The 27,863-nt window shown below is 46.1% G+C and overlaps 1 protein-coding gene across 2 annotated transcripts in view; it reads right to left on the bottom strand.

Moving 5' to 3' along the window:
* The window catches only part of OPCML (opioid binding protein/cell adhesion molecule like), a 459,589-nt gene that overhangs the window by 173,794 nt on the left and 257,932 nt on the right, over positions 1–27,863 (bottom strand). For both annotated transcript variants that reach the window (XM_016204487.2, XM_016204486.2), the window contains exon 2: positions 27,364–27,596. In XM_016204487.2, the coding sequence (XP_016059973.1) occupies positions 27,364–27,596 (233 nt within the window). The remainder of the gene's footprint in view (positions 1–27,363; positions 27,597–27,863) is intronic.

The raw sequence follows: 27,863 nt of genomic DNA, 5'->3' as shown, positions 1-27,863 counted from the left end.
GAAGGAAACGTGGACAAGTGCAGGATCAGCAAGGCAGGTTCAGGATGGGCTAGTTGGAATGCTTTCTGCAGGGCATGGGGTGTAGTTGCTGTGCTAGTTGTCTGGTACCTGGCCCGGAGGTGATTGGGGCAGGTGGAGAGTGTCCCTAAAGGTGAGAGCTCAGTAAAGAAGGTGGCTATAGGGGAGAGCTCTGGATTGGTTGGTCTGTATATGAAAGAGGCCTTTACTGGCAGGCAAGTTGTTTTCTGTCTCTAGGAATTAGCTAATCCTGGACAGGGCAGTCCCTGCAAAGTCAGCCCAGGCCCAGGTGTCAAAGCCTAAGAGCACAGAAAATAGAGACTGAGGTAATGTGTATGTTAACAGAACATCCTTTTCAAATTTCTTCATGTTGCAAGTAGAATTTGAAAAATACTCTTTGTCACAGTTTCAAAATATAATCATACTACTCTTCTAAACTCCTTACCCAAACCATCTTCCATTCCAGTCATTTTTCCTTTTGGAATGTACCTTATATTTCTCTCCTTGGCCCTCTCTGTTCACCTCTCTTTCAACTTCTCATTACTTCAGTCATAGTTACTTCAATGCCCTCCCCTGAGACCTGTTGCCTCCCAGCTCTTCTGCAAACCTGGGACCGCTTGATCTTAAACACTGCATCCCCTCAGGCCACCCATTTGTTTGCAAATCTCCAAATGGCCACTTGCTTTTTTTCCTTCAAGTCAAAGTCTCTAATGTAGATTAAAATAGTCTCTTTCTGCAATTTGCTTTTTCTTAATTACCATCATCTTTCCAAACTCTACCCACTGTATAAGGGCCACCGCAAGCTCCATCTCCATTCAAAGCACTCTTAGACTTTCAAACTTCTCCTCCCACAGTTATAAAAATGAACTCTGATTGCCTTTGCTCTGATATTGCTTATTTAAAATACATCAGCCTTCTTTTCAAATTGGATGCTCCTCAAGAGCAAGTGCTGCATTTTGCAGGTACCAGGAGGCTGGGACAGTACTTACTCAGCACTGCAGTTTTGCAGAGAATGTTGTTCCCAGAACATCTCTGGCAGGAAGTCACCTGCTTAGCATCTGAAGTTCAGCTCAGCAAAGACTCCTTGAGCACATGAGAAGGTTAGTCACTCTGCCCCCCGTAACACGGTCGTCTTTTCTGGAACACAACTCTATTTCAGCATTTGATTATAGCCCCATCTTGTTCCCATGTCTGTCTCCAGGACCGTGATGGAAACTCCGGAAGGCAGAGACCACGACTTACACACAGCACATCTGCACAGCTGGACGGGCTGCAAGCTTACAGAAGGCTCCCTGTATCCAAAGCCTGGGTACCGAAGACTAAGAATCTGGATATAACACCAGCCCCCAGTATCCCTGCTGTAAAGCTTGCTGGAATAATTTAGATTGAATATTTTCTCCCTTGAGGATCCTGTACATTTTACCTTCATATTAAATCAATTCAATCAATTCTTTTGAGCAGTTAGACTTCTTAGATAATTCGCATCACCTCCATAACAATTTTTTCTTCAGGAGATATATAGTTTTTCTGGTCATTACATATCTTATATTTCCTGTTTCTACATTTTTTAAGCAACTCAATAACCATTTTCCTCTAGCTTGACACCAAAATAATCTCCTAATTGCAATAGATATATAATGAATGTGCCTCTTTTTCTCTCTTGATTTCTACTTCACTCTCTATTTATAGCTTTTCAATGTTGGCAGGTGTGATGTTTCATCATTTGGATGTATCATAAAAAGGTTGTTCTCTAAAAGTTATATATATACATATATATATGTGTGCATATGTATGTGTGTGTGTGTGTGTGTATATATACATAGAGAGAGAGAGAGAATGTTCCCTATAAAATGTTCTATACACCAGATATATTTTTGGCAAAAGAACTAATGTGAACATGAATATAATCCAGAGTATAGGCTGCTTGATTAGTAACATCATTTTAAAAATCTTTTCTTATAGAACATTAAACCAATTTATTTAAAACCCTAGACCCACTCCTCCTTCTTATGGTAGAGTCATTTATTTAGGCCATGTCAACATGCCCGTAGTGGATCATTATTTCTGAGAAAAAAACCCTATTCATACAGATAAGCTGATTTTTCAGTTTTTACCAGCCCTTTCCCATATCTTCTGTATACCTTATCTGCATTCATGATAAGATACATATATTTTAAAAATAAAAATCTAGTCACATTAATCGTATTTTTCTTTCAGCTTATATCTTTCTGTGGTTTCCAAATTCCTTATCTTTGCATTTAGTTCCCCGTAGCAGCCGGCGTCTGCCTCTTTGTCTGGCTTTATCTCTCCCACACATCCAGCCACCGAGCGCACAGTATCTTGAACAGGCTGTGCGATTCCACAGGCCCAAGGCCTGTTCTCCCTCCTCTGGTGGGCTTATCCCTAATCGTCCTTCCAGGATCTGTTTCTTGCCAACCCTTCCATAAAATGTCTTCAGCTGTCCCTATAAGGGGGTGACCATTTCCTCTTTAGCCTCACTATACTTGCTCATACATCTATTATAGAGCCCAGGATGTGCTGTCTATTAAGATCATTGCTTGTTTTACTTATACCAAAGGACATAAGCTCCTTGAAGAAAGGTCTGCACATGGCCTGGTGCCTATCTTACAGGAGGAGCTCGATGAATGTTTCCTGAAAAAAATAAAGTCAGGTATTTAAACATATAAATAAAATGTATATATATATGTCTTTATTGACTTCAGGGAGAGGAAGAGAGAGGGACAGAGCAATAGAAATATCAATGATGAGAGTCACTGATCAGCTGCCTCCTGCACAGCCCCTACTGGGGGTCGAGCCCAAAACTGGAGAACATGCTGTGACCAGAATTGAACCGTGATCTCCTGGTTCATGGGATGACACTCAACCACTGAGTCACGCAGGCCGGGCTAAAATATAATACGTTGAGTGTTACAATGCAGTGTGCCCATTTGCAGGGAGAAGAGAGTCCATGTCTCTAGCAGCTCTGGTGGGGGGCCTTTGAAAACAGCTAGGGTGGCGAGGCCTCCCAGGGACCACAGCAGTCAGGGCTGGGACAGTCCTTTGCAGGCCGGGCCTTTAGGCCTCTTCAGAATTTATATACAAACACTGGTTGAGCGCTCACAGATGACAGGCGCAGTGTTAGGTGCTGGGTATATGAAGATGAAAGACACTGTGCCTGATTCCAAAATCAGACCGGCCCGTGGTCTGAGCTGGAGACCAGGGCAACAAGCAGATATTCATGGCACAGCAGGTTCGCCCCCAGGGTGTCTGGTGTGATGTGGGCCTCGTGGGAAAAGCAGCGGCTTCACTGTCACATCAGAAGGGCTTTCCAAAGAGATGAGACCTGACCTGCGCTCTGAGGGGCCAGGCAGAGGTGCTCCTGCCACAGGCACAAGGAGCTGCTGCGGCTCGGCGGCCTGAAGCCCACGGTGGTGATTTGGAGACGGTGCCGCAAGCCCCACTCAGCTCATGGTGACTTTCTAAAATGCACATCTTTTCATGCCACCCCTCTGGGTAAAAGCCCTCATCTGTTCTCTTGTGATGGTCACTATTCACATAACTTACGGTGACATTAAAAGGTCACCAAGCCAGTGTCGTAGGCACAGACTGAAGGGACGTGAGACAAGAGTAAAAAGAACAGGGAAGTGGGGGAGTCCCAGCAGGAAGCTGTAGGAACTCATACGAAGGTGCTGGTTAAATGTCATGAAAAGGGTCCAGACAATTAGATGCAAGGATGCGGCACCTTTGAAAGAGAGAGAGAGGAGGCCAGGTAACGAGAGGCAAGACCACCAAGAGTGAGCGACTCCATAGGAACAAGGAAAGGGTGTTTCTAATGGAAAATGTGACAAACACCTTCAGCATCTATGGAGGGATGAAGTGGGAGAAGCAAGATCCCGGCCAGCTACTTAGACGTTAATGACAACCTTGATAAGCGCGGTTTAATAAGGTGGGGGAAGGAGCCAATTATACGTGCTCCCTCCACCTCTCAGTTCTCATAAACACTTCAACCTCGCTGCTGAACTCATTTGCTTGTAGTTGCCTTTATGTAAATCACAACATTATTATTTTCATGAGAGGATAGTTTTATTAGTTGATATATTAAGCTCTGCAAATAAATTACGAGTCATGGTTAGAACAGTAAGTTGCAAATGTTTATTGAGTGCCTCCTATGATCTAGCCAAAATGTGAGGTTCTACGGATAAGCTAAATAATGCTGAAATATTTCCTAGCTTCACAGAGTTAAGAGTCTAAAGTAGATGTAGCAATATATGTTAAATCAAAAAGAGTAATCTGTCCAACACAACTAATGGTCATCAATACCAATGTTTTAGTGCACATAGAAACTCTAAAATTTGTTCTGTTCTTGGTAATAAAGGCTTGTGACAGATCCTTCAGGGACAGGGAAAGCTAATCTTAAATCTTTTTTTTTTAAGTAAAAGAGTAACCACAGAAAAGCGATTTATTTTTACTGTCACCACCTTAATGTATGCTAATCAGTCATAGCTGTCCAGATTGACCCCATGTGAGGGATATCAGACCTAGGCAGACGAGGGAAGTAGCAGCCGTGGGTTACGCCTGGCCACCCACACGTTTTCAGGGTTCCTCAGATGATCTATGATACCCATCGAGTCCAGCTTTTCTTGCTAAAACAGTATATTCAATAAAATGAAAATAACAATGTTACATCTACCCTGTAACCACCTGTCAGTAAATTTATGAACAATTAGAAAATAAAAGTATTTTCCAGGGAGCAATTTTTAGAAGCAATAAAATGTTCATTTTTTTTTTCTTTTTCAGAAATATGACAGGACAACAACTTTTCTCATTTTTTCTCCCCAAACAGCTTCTGCAATAATTAATCAGCTCTGCTTTGTTGTTGTTTTTAATGGTTCAGTTCTTCAAAATGCACTAGACAAGCAAACTGCAGGCGCTGAAGGAGCCACTGGGAACCCAGGGGAAGTGAAGTTCGGAGCCCGGGTTGTTTCACGATTCATAGGTAGTCATACTCCTCAAAAATTAGGGTGTATGCCGGCTGTCTTAGGGTTTACCACCCAAAAACGGGTGCCAGTGTTTCCTCTTCTGCGGCAAACATCAAGCCCAAGACATCCTCTCAACACATGTGTGTTTTTCCCTTTGACTTTATTAGCAGATGACCTGAGATCTCCCCCTGACCTTCTCCAATAACAAAAACTGATGGCAGCTGCTGAAATGTCTACATTGCACACGGAGTGTGAAAAGCCTTCCTTCTAGATCACCCTATCTGAAAGATCACCAGAGTGAGCATCCTCCCCAAGTTACAGTTGAGGATCCAAGAGGTAAAACGAGTTGCCTGAGCCCCACAGGAAGGAGAAAGGCTAGATAGATATCAAGTTCAGGTTTCCGACTTCTCCCCTCCTTCCACTGCGTGAGGATCCTTTCCTAACGCCAATTAAATCTGATTAATGCTGCAACCTTGATCAAGAGGAGACAAGGGCAATACGCAGAAGGGGGGCAGTGCCCTCTCGCCAGCCCCTGAGAGCTCCATCTCAGAGCTGTGAAATCTAAGGAGTCCGTGTCACTCTCTAGTCTCCAGGATCGTCCTCGGTTCGGGTCCCACGTGGGAACTGCCAGGGCCATCGCGGTGGAGGCCGCGCACGGCGCACTGAGGATGGCGCCTGGCCTCTCGACCCTCTTCAGCGCAGGCCCCCTGATGGCGAAAACATCAATTTTCTAGCATAGCCATGTTTTTCCAAAGAGCAAACGGCTAGTTCCTTTCCCTCGGCCATTTCGCCCCTTCCTTTTCATCTTTTTTTATTTTTATTTTTCATCTCAAGTCCTTCTCTTTTTTGTACTTTTTGCTTCTTTAGTGGCCTTTTTATAGGTTTCTGTGCCTCTCTCCCCTCTTTTCATGTCTGGCTCCTTTGTAAGAGGCCCTTTCTCGGTTGTCTTTGTCTGGCTGACTCCCCTCTCTAGGATGGCTTTCCCCTTCATTCATTGTCATTCTCCCTGAGATTCCTCTCTTGTCACTTTAGGGACTTCAATTTTGATCTTTACTGCTGGACTAAAGCTCTGCCATCCTTCTGTGTTTTCTTTGTGGGTCAATTTTTCCCCCCATCATTTTTCTTAGAGCAAAAAGAAAATATCTTTTAGCAGCCTATATGATCTATTTGGCAGCCTGTGTTCTGAACTAAAGGTCTGTCCGGCCTTTGGTAAGCCATTATTTTAATTGTAGCGGTTAGTGCTCTAGAGGTGGCGGAAGGAAACAATGGACGGCCCCCTTCCCAGTCATTGAAAACCAGTCCTTTACCTCTAGTGTCTACAAATTCCATGGCGGCAAATTTTTTCCTCACCTCCTAAACAAAAGGTTTTAATAGACAAACCCCAGTGCTGTGGGTTTTGATGTTCTTTATCTGTATGTTTTCACTGGCAATTTAAGTCTTTCTTTTTTCATAAAATCTCAGGAAGGGGCAGGTTTGGTGCACGTGCGTGTGTGTGTATGTGGTTGAGGCGTAACTTTGATGCAGCAAAGGGTGTAGATTTAAATGTACAGCTAGGTGAACTTACATGTGTGTACTCACTCGTGTAACCACCACCCAGGTCAAGATACAAAACAGTCCCTCATTTCAGAAGTTCCATCTGCTCTTTCCTATTTAATATCTCCTCCAAAAATTACCACTGTCACAACTCTGTTGAATTTCATATAAATGGAACAGGATAACAGGTGCTCTTCTGTGTGTGGCTTCTTCCATTCAATATAGTATCTGAGATTTCTCTGTGTTGTTGCGTGTGTTAGTAGTGTATTCTTCCTTTATTGCCTCCCAGTTTTTCATTGTACATATATATTCCATAATCTATATTCATTTTCTTAATAAACATCAAGTGGTTTCCAGTTTGGTGGTACTTGGATAAAGCCACTGTGAACATCCTTGACCACGCTTTTAATGTACGCATATACACATATCTCTTCAGGAAATATCTACAAGCTCAATTTTAGGGACATCAAATAGATGCACATTTAGATTTAATAGAAATCACCAAGCCTTTTTCTAGCATAAGTTGGGCCAACTCCCGAGGCAGCGTTTGAATGTTGCAGTTGATACCCATTCCCACCAAGGCGGCACTGTTAGTCTTTTAAAATTTTCGCCATCTGGCCAGTGTGAGCGAGGTTAGAGTTGAAAAGCTAACTGCACCAAATCCTTCGGTCTTTCTCGAAAGCCTCGTGTAGAACATCTTGCTTTTTTCACAGTCTCTTGGTCCCCTTGACTCCCAACGGTCTGGCTGCCGGCTCAGCCCCCTCTGCCCTGTCGCCTACCAGCTCCACGGTTCCTTTGCAGTTCCCCTGCCCGAGGCCACCCAACTGAGAGCCTGAGGCCTCTGGACCTCTGCCCCTTTCCACCTCAGATGAGATGCCATCGTTTGGGCACTGGGACCTGGCTTCACTGGTGGTGGCTGCAGAGGTGATGCAATGCAACCTAGAAGTCTGTGCAGTTCACTCCCTCTGGAGTAAACTTACACACACACACACACACACACACACACTCACAATGCAGGAACTGAGATGAGAATCATCCAGGCCAGTGCTATAGAGGGGGACCTCTTTATCTGGTGATAAGTTCGGGGGACAGCCTCTCCGGAGCCGCCTGTAGACTTGCTGCAGGGCCGAGAGGAGCCGCCTGCCCGGCTGCCAGCTGGGCCTCCCGCCCCGCAGCCCTGGTCAGGGCCCAGCAGCCACCAGGCATCTCCTTGGGCTGCCTCCCTTCCTCTCTCCTCTCTTCTCTTTGCCTTCACTCTCTCCGCCCTGGCATTTCACCCTCCAAACAAAACGCCAGCGTTTTCCCTCTGCCTCGGGGCCCAGAACTAAGGTAGTCGGGTTAAAACATTTCTTAAGGCAGGAAATGGGCTTGATTGATGTTATCAATCTATTCGATTTTTAGAAAATGGAAGACTCAGGTTGTTAGCTAGACAGAAAACTCGCCGAGCGCCTGAATGGCCCAGCTCCAGACCAGGCTTCCCTCTTCGTGACTTCAGTGCATTGCTCTGTGGCTCTGAGCTTCGGTTTCATTTCTTTTTAAAGCTCTCAAGGTTGCAGTAGAAATGTCAGAGATACTCTATTAAGGAAACTTTAATATCAAATACAATATCATATGAAATTACTTGCCCAGTAGTTATCATTCAATGATATTGTTTTTTCTCTTCCTTTTCAAAGAAAGGTATACACTAGAATTAAGAAATATTCTTTTTTTTCAATATTATTCTGATCATTATACTATTACCACTAAAATTTTAAAATGAAGTGGCATGTTAAAGAGATTTAATGGCAAATGAATAAAATAGTAAACTAGTAAACTAGTGATGCTGTCTCAGTCAGTGGGGACTGGCTTCCTCTTTTTCTGAGGCCAGTTTTGCAATGTCTTCATGCTCCTGTCTTCAAAACCTCTTTTGGTCTACCTCTGATTTCAAACTTTTCCTGGCTGAGAACATTCCCCTGCTCATTCATAATTTATTCATCGAGTGCCTATTGTATGCTAGGCACTATATTGGTTACAAGAAACAAAACAGTGAATATAAATAGTACAGTTGCCATCTTTATGTATCTTAAGGTCCAGTAAAAAATATATATTTATTATAAAAAATTAACAATGCATGAAGTGCTTTGAAAGTAAGTAATGGCAAGTGCTAGGAAATTCTGTAACAGGCAGGTTCGGCCTAGTCAAGAGGCTGGAAGAAGACTGCTGAGCAAGCGGCAGGTGGGATAAGAGTGGACTAGGAGAAAGGGAAAGGAGAGCATTTGAGAGGGAACAGCCAAGGCAAAGACCCGGAGATGAGAAACATGAGCGCTGGGTGAAGAACACCGGCTGCCTGGTGCCGAATCCAAGGGAGCCCTTTTCCATTGGGCTAGAGAGGCAGCCGCAGGTCAGAGCTCCCCGGGGATGTGGGACACTAGAGACTTTGATAATTTCTCTGGACGCAAAGGGAAGGCATGTAAGGGTCTAAACCCTGTGTGTATGTGTGTGTGTGTGTGTGTGATGATTAGACTCTTTTAGGAGCTAATTTGGCTATGGGATATATGAAGGTCATCAAGAGTCAAAGTGGAGTGTGCAGCAGGGGCTGGAGTGGAGGGAGGAAAAGATGGGAGTTATTGTTTAACGAACACAGAGACTGAGATCATGAAAACATTCTATAGATCGGTAGTGGTGATGGTCCACAACACTGTGAGGGTACTTAATACCACTGAACTATACTCTTTAAAATGGTTAAAACAGTCAATTTTATGTATATTTTACCACTTTAAAGAAAAGTTAAAAGATGTAGATAAACAACTTAAGATGTTTTGTAGTAATTTATGCGAGTGCCAATAGAATCTTGTTGGGTAGTGGGTGGAAAGAGGAGGGTGGCTAAGGATGTATGGTCGGAGAGAGGTGAAGGGGATCTGCTGCAGCAGAGAAAGGCCAGCTTTTCACCATTATGAGTGCATCTTGTCCCCCCTCAGGAATGAAATCTCCCTTGGCTTTTCCCCCCATTCCTCCCCACAGTTCCTAACATAGCACAGATATAACTGACACTCACTAAGTGATTAGGTAGGTTGATTGCTTATATAAGAAATGATTGGATGATATCCAAGGGACATAGAACTGCCCAGAGTATCTTAGAATGCTTGGGGTGAGATTAAAAGGGTGGGTTAGCCATTCACCTATTGCAACATTTCCCAAAGTAAACTTTTAATTAATAAAAAAGGAAACTCCATAATTTAATTGTGACTATACTCTCTTGTGATGTCCTAGCTCCCATCACAAATATGAAAATAAGGGCAAACTTAAGAAAAACACTGGGGTTCAATTTAATTATATCAAATGTTATTTAACGCTATCATTCGCATTGCACAATTTAGGTGTTCACGTTGACACAATCAACCTCTTGTCCCCGAAGGGCAACGTGTGGAACAGTGGGAGAGGTATGGAAATAACCCTACAAAGGGCAGATAGATAGTTTACTATATTTTATTCTCAGTGGGTAGCAAAGCGTCTAGTTCAAAAATGATGCTCAACAAATTCTCGTTGAACATGCTATCACATAGTAATTAACTGCTTGGGAATGAACAAATGAAACAGAGGATAGACTACAATATAGTAAGTCCAGCTGTGAAAGAATTGAAAATGTATTAGAAAATACATAATCCCAGGCATAAAAATCTAGAATTTTAGAGCAGGAATGGACTTCATAGATCATATACTTCTGCTCCTTTATTTTATGTATAGAAAGGGATCCAGGTAAATTAATCCATGTCCCTAAAAGAGTACAGATAATGGACGCTGGAGTAATTCTTTAAATCTTTTGACTCACCACACTATGTCTTATAATCAAGTGATTATTTTCTACAAATGGATCACTAGGACCTTGCTTTTAAAGGATACAGGACAACATGGCCCCACCTAAAGTGTTTTATTACTTTATTCAGAAGTAATAAAATGGACTAGGGACCCAAAAATCTATCAACAGGTGACAAAAGAGTAAGCTGATGCTCTGAAAACTTATTTCAGCAGAAATGTGCTGAATTTACCCAGAGAGAAGCTGAAGTACTGAGAAAGCAGGCTTACCGAGAGACCCTCGGGCAGCTCTGGGAGGGGGACCAAAGTGTGAGAAGCAGCCTCCTGACTCCACCTAACCAAGGGCGAGGTGGCGACCCTGGAGATGTGGTCACAGGTGAGCAGGAGCCCAGCTGAATGGCCTCCATACCTGGGGCTGTCCTGCAGACACCTGGGCCCACCATCCATCACCATAAATCACACTCCTGACACCTCCAGGCCATAGCCATGACACAGCCCTCGGACTTGGTTGTATTCTGTGGAACCTGAGGTTCCCAAATCCTGAATCCTTTCACTGCTAAGGGAGAACTTTGCCCCATCATCAGGTTTGCAGGCCAGCTGAGTGCAAATGTCCTGCCAAAGCTGGCCAGGAGCTCAGGCCTTCCAGAGGCTCCCCCTGCTGCAAAAGGTCCAGGGGCACCGCCTGCTCAGAGGGGAAGGCCCAGGAAGAGGCAGGAGATGGAGAAATCAGTAGGAGAGGAAAGGGAACCAGGGGCAACTTCAGAAAGCAGGAGAGTGGGAAAGGAGATGGAAGCACAGCCCTCCTGCACGCGGGCTGGAGGCGACTGAGCCACAAGCCCTGCTCAGCCAGCACGGGGATTGCCTGTATTCTAGGTAGCTGCAGCCTGGGGAACATTTACATGGTCAGAGACAGAAAATCACTGCAAGGCAATAGTTTCCGAGGAAAATGGGAGCATGTTCCAAATTGTATTGTACCCCAAAATGATTTCCCTTCCTAAACCAGAGACGCCTATAAAGCCTATTGCCGCAATCACAGAGGCCGCTGCATGCATGGCTGGTGTTGTTTCTGCCAGAAACCTCACAGTGATTCGCTCACTCTAGCAGAGTTGCCCTGTCGGTATGCCACAGACGCCTGCAGTGGACAATAGACAGGGCCGGAGCAAGGTACATATAATAGATGACCTCCTGATGGTCACACTGAAAACCCAGGGCAATTAGCTCGCCAACAGGAAACGCGCAGTGTGGCGTAGGCTGGCAAACATCAGTGGGCGGCCTGGGCCATGGACAATGGAAGAAAGAATGAGACCCAGAGTCAGCACACGATCTCAGGTCAGGCTGGAGGGGAGGCCAACGCTGTCTTAACCACTGTTGACTTGAGAACTCATTTACAGCTTATTGAGAAAGGGAGGGTGGGTGGTGGCCACCAGGCTCACATGGTAGCTATAGCTGCATAATTGTGATTCACAACTCATTTCACTTGCACACGTGCCAAAGTCAGTTCGTTTCTATTCCCCTCAAGCAAGTGCTCCACCTTATTATTAAATAGTCATTGATTGCCCATCACATGCCAGACACATTTAATGAGCATTTTTGAGCATCTAGTCTGTTAGGTCCCATGCCATACATGGAGGGAAAGGCTTTTGTCTTCAAGGAGGGGGAAACTCTGTCCCCATCTTCATGGTGGGGGACTCAGACGTGTAACTCGTTGGCTACAGCACAATGTGACCGAGCTGGACCCAGGGTGTGCAATTCGGAAGACCTGAGCTCCTGTAACACCTCCTGGCATTGTTAGGGGAAGCCCCTGAACAGGGAGACACAGCGGGGCATCATGGGGCGCACTGAAAGGGGGGAGAGGGTCACCGTCCCCCTGTGCTTTCTGTGACCAGCCAGGGACACTGCCCCACCTAGCAAAGCCCTCAGCTTCTCTAGACATGAGCCCTGTCGCTGGAGCTTCTAATGAGAAGCCAAGCCCTCTATGAAGGATCAGTTCAGTGCATTCGGGCACCTCCGAGGAGGGGGCCGGTTTGCCCTCCCCAGGGCTCCACAGCCGCCAATTCCTGGTGAGGGTTCCAACCTGGACCTGGGCTGAGCGCGACGGGAGGAAACTTGACTGACACCCTACAGCGACACCCAAGTGACTTTGTATTTGAAGCGACATCACCTCGTGGTTATGTACCTTCCTTAGGGACATATTAGCCAAAATAGGGGGAGAGGACATGTGGTTGAAATGAAGATGAAATCAGGCTTCTGGTTCTGGCCAGAACCTGTCCACACCCCGAGGCCCTAGTTCTCACCTTCCCCCCCCCCCCCCCCACACACATACCTGCCTCTTTATGGCTCAGTGCAGAGCTGCAAGGGGATCTCCCTCCCCTCAGGGCAGCCCCACCTGAGCACGTCCCCCCTGCCTGGTGCTTCTTCAAAGTGAGTTTCCTTTGCAAGTTGCCCAAGAGCCTGCTGATCGCCCCCTGGCCTTTCTCGGTGCAGTCTCTGGGCGTCCTCCTAATGGCCTGGCCTTAATTGCATTTTCCTGTATGTGCCACCGCAGTCAGTGTGCAGTTTAATAAAAGATTTCCAAGCTGCTGGGCCCATTTTTCCCTCCCCACCTGCATCTTAGGGAGTAGATTTTAAGCCTTATTTTTAAGGTGATTGATTTGGTGTGTTTTCCACTTTCTTTCCTGCTGTGGAGACGTTTTTCCTCTATGTGTGATAATTTTTTTTAAAAGGAACTTTGATTTTCCTGTCCCCTCACTTTCCACCCTGCTGCTGTAGAACCAAGGGCTGGGAAGCTCTACTCCTCAAGCAGTGATTTGCGTTCCCTGATTCTGTTATTAGTTGTTGCTGTTTGAATTAACCATGGCCAGGGCTCAGGGTTGTCATTTAACACTCATGTCAGCAGGGAGTTTAAAGTGGGCACCTGGGGATGGAGTGCTGCAGCCACAGACAGGTTTTTTTCTTTTGAAAGGGGAGCACAGACTTTTATTTTGTTTCATTTCATTTTAATTTAATTTAACTTACTTTGGAAGTGATAGCAATAAAGAGAATCTATTACAAATGAAGCTGTAGCATTCACTAATGTAGTAGTGGCCCCTTGGAGATGTGGTCTCAGGTAGGCGCCTACCCTTTGCATTTCTTTATAGAAGGAACATTTAAGCAAGGACAGGATTCTCATGGAAAACCAAGCCTCTGGCGAAAGCTCTGATGACGAGTCAATGATTATTTCTCTTTTGCCTAAGTTGTCTATTTCATCTCTTAATTCCCTCTCAATGAGTATAATTATTACATTTATATATATTGGTTTTAGAAGCTCTTCTTGGACATGAGACTATAAAGTTATGAGAACAGCCAGGCCAGGGTGGCTCAGCTGGTTGGGCATCGCCCTGTGCGCTGAAAGGTTACTGGTTCCACTACTGGTCGGGGCACATACCTGGGCTGCTGGTTCGGTCCCCAGTCAGGGAGCATAAGGAAGGCAACCCATCACTGTGTCTCTCTCACATGGATGTTTCTCTCTCTTTCTGAGCATGAGGACTAAAAAATTATGATGACAATATCAAAAATAGCTAGGAAAGGAATATTTTAAAATATAAGAATGACATAAAACTTCAAGGATAGGGGATATGACACACACATTCATATATATTCAGACAATGGCATAGGTCTTCCACCATTGTCCACAAAATCCAATATAGTTTATAAGACATGGAGCCAGGGGCTGTATTTTTTTTGTTTGAACAAGTAGGTTCCTAGTTCTAACTATAGTAACGACCACCTCCCCAAGTCCCTTATCTGTGGTTTTGCTTTCTGAGATTTCAGTTATGCAAGGAGGACCATGGTCTGAAAGTATTAAACAGAAAATTCCAGAATTAAACAATTCATAAGCACATGGGCTGAGTAGCATGATGAAACCCCCCACTGCTCCCCTCCATCGCATCTGGGACGTAAAAACCTCCCTGTCCGGGGTTCCCAGGCCGTATGTGCTCCCTGTCCATCTGCCAGTCCCTTCGGAGCCACGTGGGCTATCGGATCACTGCCATGTGTCTCAGTGCTTGTGCTCAAGTCCCCCTTATTTAGTTAACAATAGCTCCAAAGTGCAGGAGCAGCGGTGCTGGCAAATCAGAGATGCCGAAAAGAAGCTGCAGGTGCTTCCTTTATGACAAGGTGGATACAGGGGGAAGACAGCAGACAGGCTTCAGTACCCCCTGCCGTTTCAGGCATCCACTGGGGGTCTTGAAACCTACCCTTCCCTGCTAAGGGGGCCTTAGGGTACCATTGAATCACCCCAGCTTCATGCCGGGCATGCAGCCTCAGAGGCGTTTTAAGAGCATTTTTTAGAGAGAGAGGAAGGGAAAGGGAGAGAGAGAAACATCGATGTGAGAGTGAAAAGGATCAGCTGCCTCGTGCATGCCCCCTACTGGGGATGGAGCTCACAACCTGGGCAGGTGCCCTGACTGGGAATCAAACCGGCAACCCCTTGGTGCCCAAGACGATGCCCAACCAACTGAGCCACACCAGTTCGGGCAACCTCAGAGGCATTTAAAAAAAGTAACCTACCGGCCTAAAACAAATCACTTTAATATCTTTATTTTACAGAACCTAGTATAGAGCACTGTCCACTTAATGTGCACTGATGGTAAGAAGGAAGTAGGGTGGGCTTTATTACCCCCGATTTACAGATGAGGACACTGAGACCTAGCTAGGTTAAGTGACTCATTTAGGGTCAGAGAGCGAGCAGCCAAGCCAGGAGCTAAACTGTGCTTACTTCTTACCTAGAAGCAGCCCAGGAAGCCCAATCTGTGTGTGTGGTTATCACTAATACTGCCTTTCCTCCTGGGTTAACCTTCACATCGCAGCACTTGGAAAACACAGACTCAGCCATCAGTTGCCAGAGATGTGACCTATTGTCCCTGCTGGAGTGGGGAGGCCGGGGGATGGGAGGCAGGGGCCTGGGAGCTTTGGCTGAGCCTCCCGTTCTGCATGAACGGTGGCATCCAGCAGTCTCTTCCCGCTTCTTGCAGCAGACGTGTTGAATGAGTGATAGCTGAGTACCAGAAGAGCAAGCGTGGCGTGAGGGCCAACTGCAGGGTGCCCTGGGCACCGAGGGGCATTGTGGCTGCCCCCGAGAAGCCCACACGGAGCGCCTCGGGAGCCAAGGGCCCCTAAGCTCACCTGTGGTTGCCCATCCCCATGTCCTGGGCTCACTGAGCCCTTGGCTGGGCTCCTTCTGTCTCTCTTTCTCTCCCTTGACCACGCTCCACCTTTCTCTGGTCCTTTGTTTTCATTCCCACCCTCTATCTGTGTCTCTGTGGCCCTCTGCAGGCATCTTTCTGCTCTTTCATCTTTTCCTCTTACCACCTTTTATTTTTCTAAGTCATCCTGGCCCTGGCATGCCCACTCCCCTCCTTGCCACCCCTCCCACCGCTACTTAAACTCTTATTAAGAGAAACAACAGGTGTCACACGTGGCCATCCCCTCTCTTTCAAAAAGCTCTATTTGACCAGCTTTGAAGAACTTGCAAGGAGAGAAGTTACATAAAGCTGTTAATAGCAAATTAAGTATAAAACCTACATCTTCAAGCAAAAATTGACTGTTAATTCTGTGCCTGAGGGAAACCAAATTTCTTGTCCTGAAACAACTTGTGCCTTAGGAACGGCCATCCTTTGGGCTGCATTCTACTCTGGCCATTGCAGAGCTGTTATAAAACTCTCTTAGTTTCATTTAGGTTTCCTGTTTGGCATTTCTGGGGCAAGAGGATCCCTTCTGCCAAGCTATGCATTCACTTGAAACCTGTGCTTTCCCCCTGAAAATTTTAAATGCCTGAAATCACCAGTAACAGTGCTACAGTCAACGGCCACATCTATCCCGAGCCTGAACGCGTTCTTCTCAGCCCTGACCTCAGGTAAGGTGACCTTCTGAGCGCAGCATTTCTGCAGCTGTTAATATTCACACCAGGCAAGAGGATACCCCTCTGTTCTCAACGAGCAGTGATCCAATAATAAAACTCTAACTCCCGGCGGACGCACAGCTCACTTACTTGGGGATTTTACATTATCCAGGTGGCCGTTGTTTTTGATGGAGGGGGGATCTCTCCAAACAGAAATTAAGAAGGAATTAAGGAGAGAAAAAGAACTGCGAAGGAAGAAGAACTGAAAGAGAGGGTAACATCTCTATTCCAACAACATCTTCTTCAAAGCTGTTTATGATAAAAAGAGGATTAGGTGGCTCCTCTCCCAGTGATATTAAATTAAATCCCAGCCCCTTTCCTCAGACGCACGCGGGCCTGAGGACATCAGCTCCCTCATACAAAACAGCCCTTGGGAAAAGGGATCCTCCTGGCACGGCGCCACCCGGCTCTTCTAAACTGTTAACCGTGGTAATGAACCAGTCCGAGAGACATATTAATAATGACATGAAGAGACACATTTATTGTTGATTGTTGAGATGGTGGCAGATTTATTGCCAGCTTGCCAGGAGGGAGGGCTTGGCCCAGAAATGGTGCAATTAAAAACAAATTGAATATAGGGACAAAGAATCAATAATCTAACAGGGCAACTTTTAGTTTGCAAAATACAAATATAAATTAATTGACCTGAACACAGCTGCTAACTGGTCATTAGTGTCCTCTTGTTGGCCAATCAGAACACGCCATCTACCTCCTCATGTCGGCTGCAGCAGGCCTCGTGGGGAACCTGCCGCTCAGCCTGCCGTGGCTCCCCTGGGACATCTCGTTAGGGGGAGATTTCCAACACCGTTCAGGAAGGTAGCTGTGTCACATCTTTCCCTAGAAGCTCTAAATTATAGAAAATTTTAAGGTTTTCTATGAACTTCCCTATTCAACAGAAATGTTTTCAGTGCCTACAGTGCACGGCCATCTCTCCTAAGCTTGCAGTGACAAATGCAATAACTACAAGGTCGATGCGGTCTTTGTGGTGGGGCTCCAGTAACAGCCAGTTTAGGACAGGCTGCTATTGTTTTGGGGGATTTGTAACATTGAATATAAATTTGTCAAAGAGGTATGTCTATGGTCATGCCAATTCAGATCACAATCCCTAAGCTGTGCCCATATCAAAAATGATGGAGCCAACACTGGCCCTGGCCTTCCAGAAAATTATAACCTGGGGAAGAAATAGAGTAGATCCACCTGTCGCTGAAAAATGAAATGAAAAGTTACAGGTATCCTACGGCAGTACAGGTAAAGCGATGCCTTCAGCTTCGGGGATTCAGCAGCTCTCAAACTGTGCAGTCCAGTACAATTGCCACTAGCAGGGGTGGCCACTTTTAATTAAATTAATTATAATTAAATAGTACCAAGATTCAGTTCTGCAGTGAGACTAGACCTATCTCAAGTTCTCAGTCACCACTTGCGGCTCATGCCACCATGCTGGACAGTGAGGACCAGCACATTCCATCACCACAGAGAGGTCAGCTGGACAGAGCTGTGGGACAGTGCTGCTCGGATGGGTCTGTAGGGTTTGGCTGTTCCGAGAAAAGAGTGTCCATGGCAGATGGATTGTGTGAGAAACGGAAAAGAATGCAGGACACCCGGGGTGAGGGTTTCACAAAGACGCATTTGCTAAATTGTGTGTAGGATGTAAAAATGGAATAATAGAAAGTGAGAATGGAAAAGTAGGTTTAGCTCTGACTTGTTTAGCACTTGGAAAAATGATCTAAGAAGTTTTGACTTTATTTTATTGTCAACAGGGAGTCATTAAAATTATGAGTCGGGGAAGTGACATGATCAGATGTGTGCATCAGCAATATTTAGACAACAGTGTTAAAGAGAATCCTACGGAGGCAGAGACGGAGGATTGCACAGCAATTAGAGTGTGGCTGTGAAAAGTCGCTGGAGAGTAAGATGCTACACTTTGTTGGTGGCAGTTGTGGGAACGGAAGGGAAGAGAAGGAATTTATTGGACATGGCATCTGCTTTCCTAGAGAAACAAAAGGGAAAAAAGAGTCAAAGCTTAAGCCAAGGTTTTATACAAGGAAGTTATGTCCATACACAGAAATGCGACTTAAAAGAGGAAGAACAGGTGTGGGAGTGAAGAAGCTACGTGTAGTGTGGGACACGTGAGGACACTTATGGGATACCCATGTTGAAGAGCTCAGGAAAATATAAGAAATAAAAGCCAGGAATTAGGGAAGAAATTAAAAGCTGGAAATGTAGCCCGGCCAGCGTGGCTCAGCAGCTGAGGGTCGACCTGGGATCCAGGAGGTCACAGTTCGATTCCCGGTCAGGGCACACGCCTGGGTTGCGGGCTCCATCCCCAGCAGGGGCGTGCAGGAGGCAGCCAATCAATGACTTTCTATGATCATTGATGTTTCTCTCTCTCGTTCCCTCCCTCCCCCTTCCTCTCTCAGAAATCCATAAAGACATATTTAGAAAAAAATAGAAAATAAAAGCTGGAAATGGAGATTTAAGAGGCCATGATGCACACCTGATATTAACTCCAAGAAGGCAGTTATAATTACCAAGAGGAATAAAAGCAAAGAAGGCTGAGGGAGGACACGTTCCGACTGCAGAGCTAGGAGCTGGGAGTCGTTCTGGCGGAGGTGACCTGGCAGGGAAGCACCGGCACCGTCGGGGAGCTGGTGTCAGTCGGGCCTGCTTGTCAGAAAGGGGTGGAATCGAGAGGACGCTCCGAGCAGGGGTTAAGCTCCGGCTTCACTGTAGACTGAGCAGAGCTCAGATCAAAGGGTTCAGCTCATCAGCTGGTGACCTCAGGCAAGTTCTTTAGCCTCTCAATTTCCTCATTGAACAGTTAGGAAAGTGCACCCTGCCTCCTGGGGTTAATTGGAAAATAGGATCATATCCATACGGTGACTGCCAACTGCCACGATAAACACTCAGCCCATGGTCCCGTGGTTTGTAACTATTAAAAAACATGTTTGTGACTGGTTCTACTGGGATTATTTACACCATTTCTATTGCTCTTCAATTTCTCTACCTATAGAGGAGAATTATTAGTGAGAAAAGAGTCAAAGGCTTTCCAATACCTTTATGAGAAGCCAAAACAAAAGTAAGTACAAAGGATGCTTATTGTTGCCAAGATGTCGTGTTTGAGGTAAAACTTGTTAACCAGGGCTCAAAATCAGGTTTCAGATTGCAAGCCAGGCTCTCCAAATATGTGTACAGGTGCTCCACGCAAGGAAACATCGCCACCCTGAATCCGCAGGCTGCTGATGCTAAGTGATGGCTGACTGACCTGCGCACGGTGCAATCTGAGATCTCACGTGGGATCCTGACTGTATGAGCATCGTGATGAACTTTCATCTGTTAGGAGAATTTGTGAACATTTCCTAATTTACTCTGCTTCAAAAGGTGCTTCCTCTGCTCACAACAGGAGAGATCTCTTTGCATTGATTTGAGCTACTGACAGACTAGACTCTTAGGAAATAAGCTGAGATCACCATACAAACTGAGTAGAACATTCCAGGCATTTCATTTTCCCCTCCATCTCCACATCAGTGATGACTTTGAGAACAGGCTTTATGACTGTTTCCTTTATTTGATTCTAATGCAAATCAGGCAGAGACAGCTCCAGGCCCTGCCACTGCTCTTTCTGGCTACTGTATATATCACCAAACCAGCTGCCAGGACACGCAGCACCATCCTGGACCATGCTTCAAAACAACCTGCACACTTTCGAAGCCAGGGCTCTCAAATGGAATTTGCAGGCAGGATCAAACCACCTTCAACCCTGACAATGTGTTCATCTATTGTCAAATTTTGCAACTCTCCTATTCCTACAATTAAAAGATTATAAGTGTTACAGGAGGAATTAAACATATATCCTCCCTTCCACGTGGAAGCTGAACCTACACATTTAATGGAGGTGGATGGAATTCTAGAGACCACAAAAAGAAGAGCCATGAAACCTGTGAAAACCGTGTGCATGCATGTGTGACTGTGTGAGTTATGTGTCTGTGTGTATGTGTGTGTCACAATCTTAGTTTCTAAGTAGAGAACAAAGCCCCATATTTCTCCTCACAGCAATGGGAGTAAAGTCTTGATAAAAAGAGAAATACTGGGAATGTTTTTTTGTGTGTTTTTTTTACAAAATGTGTTTTTGACTGCGTTCTCACTAACTACCCATGATATAATGACAAGGCAGTAACCTAGGAGATGGAGTGGAGGTGGAAATCAGTTCTTTTCAGGCTCTATGACGTGTCAGGTTCAGGTATAACTGAGTAACACAGTCTGAGGAAAGGGGTAGGACCATTGTGAGGTGCGTGGGAGTGTGGGTGAGTGTGGGTGAGCGTGGGAGTGTGGGTGAGTGTGGGTGAGCGTGGGAGTGTGGGTGAGTGTGAGTTCATTCCAGCCCAAAGCAGGAGAGCCTGGTGGGCGTGGAGGGAGCCTGCCTGGGGAGCCCTTCTTGTGAGGAATGACTCTGGAGACCCTTCCTTTATTGGGTGCAGCTGGCATCCTAGGGCAAAGGCTCATTTCCGATTCTAATTTGCAGTTGCCTTGGCTGTGGGTTGTGGAGGTGACACATGTCAAGGTGGAACAGGGAAAGAGAGAGTGTCTTTCTTTCCCACCCTCTCCAAACAAAAGGAAGCCACCGCCAACACAGGTGAGCAATGCTCCAAGTCACCACTAACAATGGTGTTAGCAGGAAGCTCAGATCCTAAGGGCTCTGAAGAAAATATGAGTAAGAAAGATAATATGAGCAAACCTTCAACTGCTCCTTCAGTGGGTGAAGTTGGAAAAGGCATGGGGTACAGAGATGCCTGGATGTACAAAAATCCTCCGGAGAAATTACACTGACAAATCTTGAAATGTCGCAACTGGAAAGGACTTCCCTACCATCCATTCAACCCTTCATTCCAAAGCCAAGGACAGGACGCCCAGGGAGGTTTCTACACTTACTTTGTACGGTGGATCCTTTGGCTTGTGTGCTTGCTTTGCACATACATAGAGTGTAAAGCATATGGACTCCTTTTCAGAATCTTATTTTCTAGTGAAAAATAATAATTATTAACAGTAAACATAGGGTTAAGGTGTACACGGGTGTACCTAAAGGGACATTGAATTGGACTTTTCATCTCGAATGAGAAGCTAGGAGGTGACGTTCCAAGGATACAACCCTGGACATCAGGAGCAGAGCTCAAGCTGGGGGATGATTTTCTGATGCCCAGTCTTGTTCATTCCACTTTTCCACCCTGCCTCTGTGAAGAGCAAGTGTGATTAAAATTTAAAATAGAGGCCTTATAAATTAAATTGATTTCAGGTTGGCTGCTTGCTTTTCTTGAGGCCCACAATTACACATGTTAATTTAAGTGACTGTAATATTTGGGGCAGGAGGGGAAAATAGCAGAAAAAAAGAGGTTAGTCACAAAGGAAGAGCTGAAAATAGGCAGGTCCTTGGCAGAACTCTGACCTGTGGGCAGTCGTTGCCCCTTGCCTGCGGGAAATCCTCCAGCAGTGCCCTGCTGGTTGCTGCCCTGGCTCAGCCTCGGCCTGGCCCACTCCCCCCAGCAGCTGTCTGTTAGTACTCACCTCCAAACATTTATATTTTCCTCACAAATAATAACATTTACCTGTCTCTTTATTTAGCCATGAGTTAGCAATCTGGAATGTGAACACAATACTGGGTCTAGAATAAAAACACTGGGCGTTAAAGGTCTTTGCCACCTACTAGCCACTGCATCTTAGGCCCATTTCTTCAACTTACTGAATCTTGATTTCTTTTCTTGGAATTTGGTGACTTTCTGTTCAGCTTCCCAGGGCTTTTGTGAAGAAAACTGCAAGGAGATCATGCATGTAAAGTGCTTTACCTGTTTTTATTCGGATGGCTTTTTTAGAGGCAAGTCTGGTGGAGAGAATTTAGTAGCTCCATCTTTGGGCAAGGCTTTAATCTCTCTGAGCCTCAGTTTCCTTCTGTGTGAAATGTGAACTTGGCATAGGCTTTGCAGGGTCAGTGTGAGAACCAGCTGAGATGAGGTTTACGCTTTATGAGCCCAAGGCAGAGGTCTGCTGGTGCTCAGCAAAACCCAGGGCGGGGCTGGTGGGCAACCCTGACTTCCCCACCTGCTAAACGAAATTGTGGGTCCCAACAGTTCCCCTTGGAATGACTCCAGGCTCCAGACCCGACGTGTCTTTCAGACAGAAATTGCATAAGCTTGCTGCAGAGTCTCAGATGTGACAAATTAACGTGATTTGTCATTTCTAGCTCTTCACATAAAATTAGACTTAGCAAGAGGAGTTCATTCCATGAAAGAAAATACCAGGGAGTAACAGACGTCTGAACTAAGGCAAGAGAGCAGATAGAGCATCAGTATCCAAGGAACGAAGGTCCACCCGCTTTTCCTGCCTACGGACAATGACAACTCTGGGCACACAAGGATAGTCACACAGTTTCAGAATGCTGGGCATTTGTGACAATTAGGATAACAATTAGACACTGGATCCTCAAAGCAAGCAGCCAGGTTTCGGTAGATACATAGGAAAAGGGGGTAGCATTTAAAATGTGTATCCCTGCCCGGCCGGGCGTGGCTCAGTGGTTGAGCGTCGACCTAGGATCCAGGCGATCAGGGTTCGATTCCCTGTCAGGGCACATGCCCGGGTTGCGGGTTCAATCAATGACTCATCATTGATGTTTCTATCTCTCTCTCCCTCTCCATTCCTCTCTCTGAAATCAATAGAGATATATTTAAAAAAATAAAATAAAATAAAATAAAATAAAATAATAATAATAAAATGTGTATCCCTGAAGGGATGAGCTACTCATAACGTATTCTCTTCTTTGCTGCCCTCTCTCTCTCTCAGCCCCTCTACACTATTCATTGTGGTTTTGGCATCCCACCTCCACACCTAATTTTCTACCTTGAGCTTTGTTCTCAATTTCTTCTACAGTGCAATCTCCATAGCAGAAAAAGGGAAGAAAAACAAAAGGATAACTGGAAAATGCCCAAGGATCTAGATTAGAAAAATAACTTCAGTTGTGCTTGGCGGGGGCGGGGGGGGGGTGCGGAGTGTGCTGGAGGGACACTGGTCTTGGAGTTATCTGGCCAAGGTTCAAGACCCGGTCCTGCTCCTGGCTCACAGGAGGCCCTGACAGGTCTCTCAATCTCTGGGAGCTGCAGATCCTAATTTGCAAAATGGAGATAACAGTCATTGCCCTGTGGACTCCCAGGGCTGCTTGTGAAGGTCAAATGAGACAATATTGTGAGCAGTCCTGTAAAGTACTGAATAAATGCATGGGGTTCCTGTTAACTCCGTTTAACATCTCTCTTAGCTCATCACATTGAAGACCCCCCACTCCTCCAGGGAACTCTTTCCCATCACTGTCCAGTCCACGTCATCTGGACAGGGTCTGACACAGTCCCCACCCCTCTCTGCTCGAAGGGGCTTATGATCACTGCCTTCATATGCCATTTCATTGCTGGTTCATTTTACAAACATTGACTGAATGTCTGTTATACCTCAGGCTCCTGCTATTTTCTAGGGATAGTTAATCCTGGAAAACTCACTCACTCTCATGCTAGGAAATTCATGACGGGTCTCACACACCCACTCCTCCTGGTCTTCGGTTACACCTGTTCCTTAGTTCTGCAATATCTGTGTGATGTTTGTGTTTTCTTTACCCCTAAATTTAGCAAATCCTAATGTTTTTCTCTCCTAGTATCACAGGATCCTAACTCCATGGATATGAGTTAGGCCATCAGCACTTCCTAATCGAAATGTAGGTGATAACCTCTTAATTTTTCTTCTTTCAGGGCATTAATATTACTTCTCTCAAATTGCTTGGACAATATATTTTGGAGGAACCATCTTCATTTCTACAATAGATCCACAGCCTACTCTTGGCACAGTCCACAGCCTACCTTTGGGGTGATGGGAGTAACTTACTACCTGTCCTTGTGCCTCCAGCTTCTCTCCACCTCACCACACCCCATACTGGGCTGCTGGACTGATTTCCCACCCTGACTCATCTGACTCTCCAGCAATGCTGTCCCCGGGCTCAGGATTTCCCTGACGCCTAGGTACACAGTCCAGCTCATGCTATCACACACATCCACAGGCTGCCTTGAAATGGTCACTCAATGGCCAAGATGTACCTTGGGTACCAGTGATGATATTTTAATGAATGCAGCTTCTCTCAAAGGGAAGGACTTGGGAATTAATTCCATCAGATACGTGGCAAAAGCCACCTTATAAAACAGTGAGGACAGGCACTGAGGCTAGTGACAAAGCATCTCTCAGTTCCTCAGGTCACAGGAGCAGGAGTGACGGAGCCAGGGCCCTGTGGGGTTGTCCCCCTTCTCTACCAGCACTTGCCTGGCAAAGGTGATGAGATTCCTACATTCTCTAATGAACAGATGATAAATAAACAACTTTTTTTTTTTTTAAATCTAAACCGACAAGTTGCAGCTTGGAAATTTTTCCGTTTTTCTCATTGCAAAATCAATACCCATCAGCAGTTTGAAATTAAAGGCAAGATTAGGCCTCAGTTTTATACCTGCCCTATTGTATTCCAAAGCTTTCTACTCAGCCAGATAAATCTCCCTTAAGAGGATCAGGAAACCTTCATTATCTTTATCTAACCTGAACCAACACTAAGTGGGAAAAATTAATCCATAGGCTGGACAAGAGCCGATCGCTGCTGGGAAGGAGCGCTCTTGGACGTCTCGCTAACTGAGCGATGGGGTCGCTGCTTCCTCCCGCTGGAAATTCACCTGGTGTCCAAGGAAGGAAGGGGCCAACCATTGCTCACCAAGACAGAGGAGAATGCAGCGCCCCAGCTCCTCCTTTGGACCTGCTAAGTGTTGCAGAGAAGGTTCTCTCCCCATCCCCCCACCTTCTAAATGGAATTTCTCAGCCTCTCAGAGCTGTGAGAGGTGCTGGGCTGAACTTGAGGACTGCGAGGGACTGAGCCCCAGAACTGAATCTCTGCTTTCACCTTGCCTGTGCTCAGACCCTCTCTACCCAACGTCCTGAGGCCCACGGGGAGGCCCCACTGGCTTCCAGGTCCAGCCTAAATCCTAGCGCCAGGTGCCCCTGAAGAGCAGCACCCCGCCTGCTCTTGAGCCCTTCCTGGCCCGAGTTGACTCTGACATGTGGTACAACCTGTCTTTTTTCCTGGGGCATGAGAGCTGCACTCTGTTTCTCTACACTCCCTGACAGTTCTTTTTTATCTCAGTGTCTCATTTTTTGGATTTGAAGAGAACTTTGCTGTCAAGGCCGCGAGCGAGCCATGGAGGCGTGGACTCCCAGTGCCCAGAATTTCAGCTCTTCCAGAACCAAGGCCAGTGCCAGGCGGGGCAGGGAGAACTCGCGCCCCTGTGATCTGCACCCCAGGAGCGTTAGCCAGGCATTTGAGCTCATCCCAGATGACCGATCTCACCCAGCCCTCGCCATCCTCCGAGGAGAAGCACTGGGTGACAGCTGTCTTCATCTCCAGATGGCAGGCCTCGTGTAGCCCCCAAGCGGTGATCAGCCCCAAGCCATCCCCCTGGGTGGGACATATGCGGAGAAGGGAAACAGCAGAGTGCACAGACATCTGTCGGATGGCAGGCTGGTGTGGGTGTCTGAAAGCATATGGGGGGAGAGAAGGGCTGGGAGGCTCAGCTGAGGCGAGGCTCCACACAGTAGGGCAGCAGGGGGGCTGCTGGGGCAGGAACTGCAGAGCCAGACCCCTGGCCCAGCACAGGCCATCAGCATGGCTCAGAGGCAGGGACCTGGAGGCTGTGCTGGCAAAGAGCTGCTCTGGCCAGGAGAACGGCCACCCTGAATTGCACAAGTAACTGAAGTAGGAAGAAACGCTAACCCTACTCAAATTCTCCATGAAACCAAAGGAAATGGGCAAAACTGTATTTTTTAGAAAGGCTGGAGTGAGAGACTCCATATTAGCTAAGCTGGGATGCTGCACACATATCATAAACTGACAAATCCTTTGAATCTACTGCAATGGGACACAGTAAAAGGCAGCTTCGGAAGATGGCATCCTACACAGTGACCCCTGAGAGCCCAGTTCATGGCCCCAGGACACCAGTAGGGGGGCCCTGAGAGAGGCCCCCCAAGCCCCTCATGTGGTGGAGGAAGGTAGGGTCCTTGGAGGAAGGGGGCTGGCCTAGCACTCCCCGGCCCCAGTGCCTGACAGGAGCTGCTTTACACAGTGATGGGTGTGTGTGTGTGTGTGTTTGTGTGTGTGCAGTCAGTCGGGAGCAGTTCAAAATAAGTTTATTTGTACAGGTGTTTTGTTTTAAAATGTTCTCAGAGTCTCCTAACTGCTGTCTGAACACATTTTTAATTTTTAACAATTGATATCTGAGTTTCTGACATTTCTTCAGCCCTATTTTTCCCCATACAAAATGAAATTTGAATAAAAAATTATTAAATACTATGCCTGGGTTTTACTGATTCAGATTACTTATAGGAGACTAGGAGAGAATGTTAGGAATTTAATCCCCCCTTTTTAATTATATCGATTTATTGCCAACATAGATCTGGGAATATAATTTTGACTAATCTCTCTCTTGACCTTGGCTCCACTGTGGGGTTAGGAGAGAGGCGTCGGCGCAGCAGGGACGCAAGGAGAGCCTGAGGACGCACGTCCTGGGCCACACAGGACCATCACCCACGCAAAAGCAGCCCGACTCACCTGATTTCATGTCAACAGCATTAACCTTTTATCATAAGAGAAGCCTATAAAAGACCCTTAAAGACAATCTCTACACAAACATCATTCCATTTTATTACAGTTATGTTTATGAGTATAGAAAGTGGCTATCATATCTATTTTCTAAATCTACCTGGCCCCAACTCCAGAGTACTGAGTAACTTAAGAGAGCTCAACCAGCCCATGCCAAACAATTTATCGATAAGAACTGAAGGATCAGAGATACAACTGAGAAGTTTCTTGAAACTGTTCAGTACTCAGTCAACCCAGCAGATGGGCAGGAATCCCAGACTTACACTCAACCTCTGGATTCTGTAGAGGAAAATAACTTTTTCTGTCTTCATACATGAGTAGAAGCAAAGCCTGAGATTGTCCTCCCCTCCATCATTGTCAGAACCCAACCCGAAAATCTGGCTGTGGCTCACCTTGCACAATGAGGTGGACCCGCGAGGTCTTGGGGTGGTTGTCCGTCTGCACGGAGCAGGTGTAGGGGCCCTCGTCATACACATCCACGTTCTGGATCATGATGCTGTACTGGGTTGGGGTGTTGACCAGAATGATCACTCGAGGGTCTATGGACCACTTGTCATTCCCCGCGTAGAGGATGGTGCTGCGGTTTAGCCAGGCCACCCGGGTGACTCTGTCATCTATGGTACACCTGTGGGGTGGCGGTGGGGGAAAGGGGGAGGGAAGGAGAAAGGGGAATATTGAGGAAGGGAGAGAGGAAGAAAGAAGAGTGTTGAGAGATTACATTATACATACAGTGGTTGTGCTTCAAGGAGTAAATAAAACAACATAACCTAGCACTACAAGAAAACAATTATTGATGAGATTCCTAAATATAGGTTAACGCCGGCCTGAATCTTCCTGAAGAGCAGGAACATATTCTGTGAATATCTTTGCTGTAGATTTGCTTTCCATCTTA

Source organism: Miniopterus natalensis, chromosome 20 (assembly GCF_054644295.1).
Source record: "Miniopterus natalensis isolate mMinNat1 chromosome 20, mMinNat1.hap1, whole genome shotgun sequence".
NCBI classification, from domain to species: Eukaryota; Metazoa; Chordata; class Mammalia; order Chiroptera; family Miniopteridae; genus Miniopterus; species Miniopterus natalensis.
The sequence above is the reverse complement of the archived record's forward strand: the minus strand, read 5'-3'. Positions and strand labels throughout refer to the sequence as shown.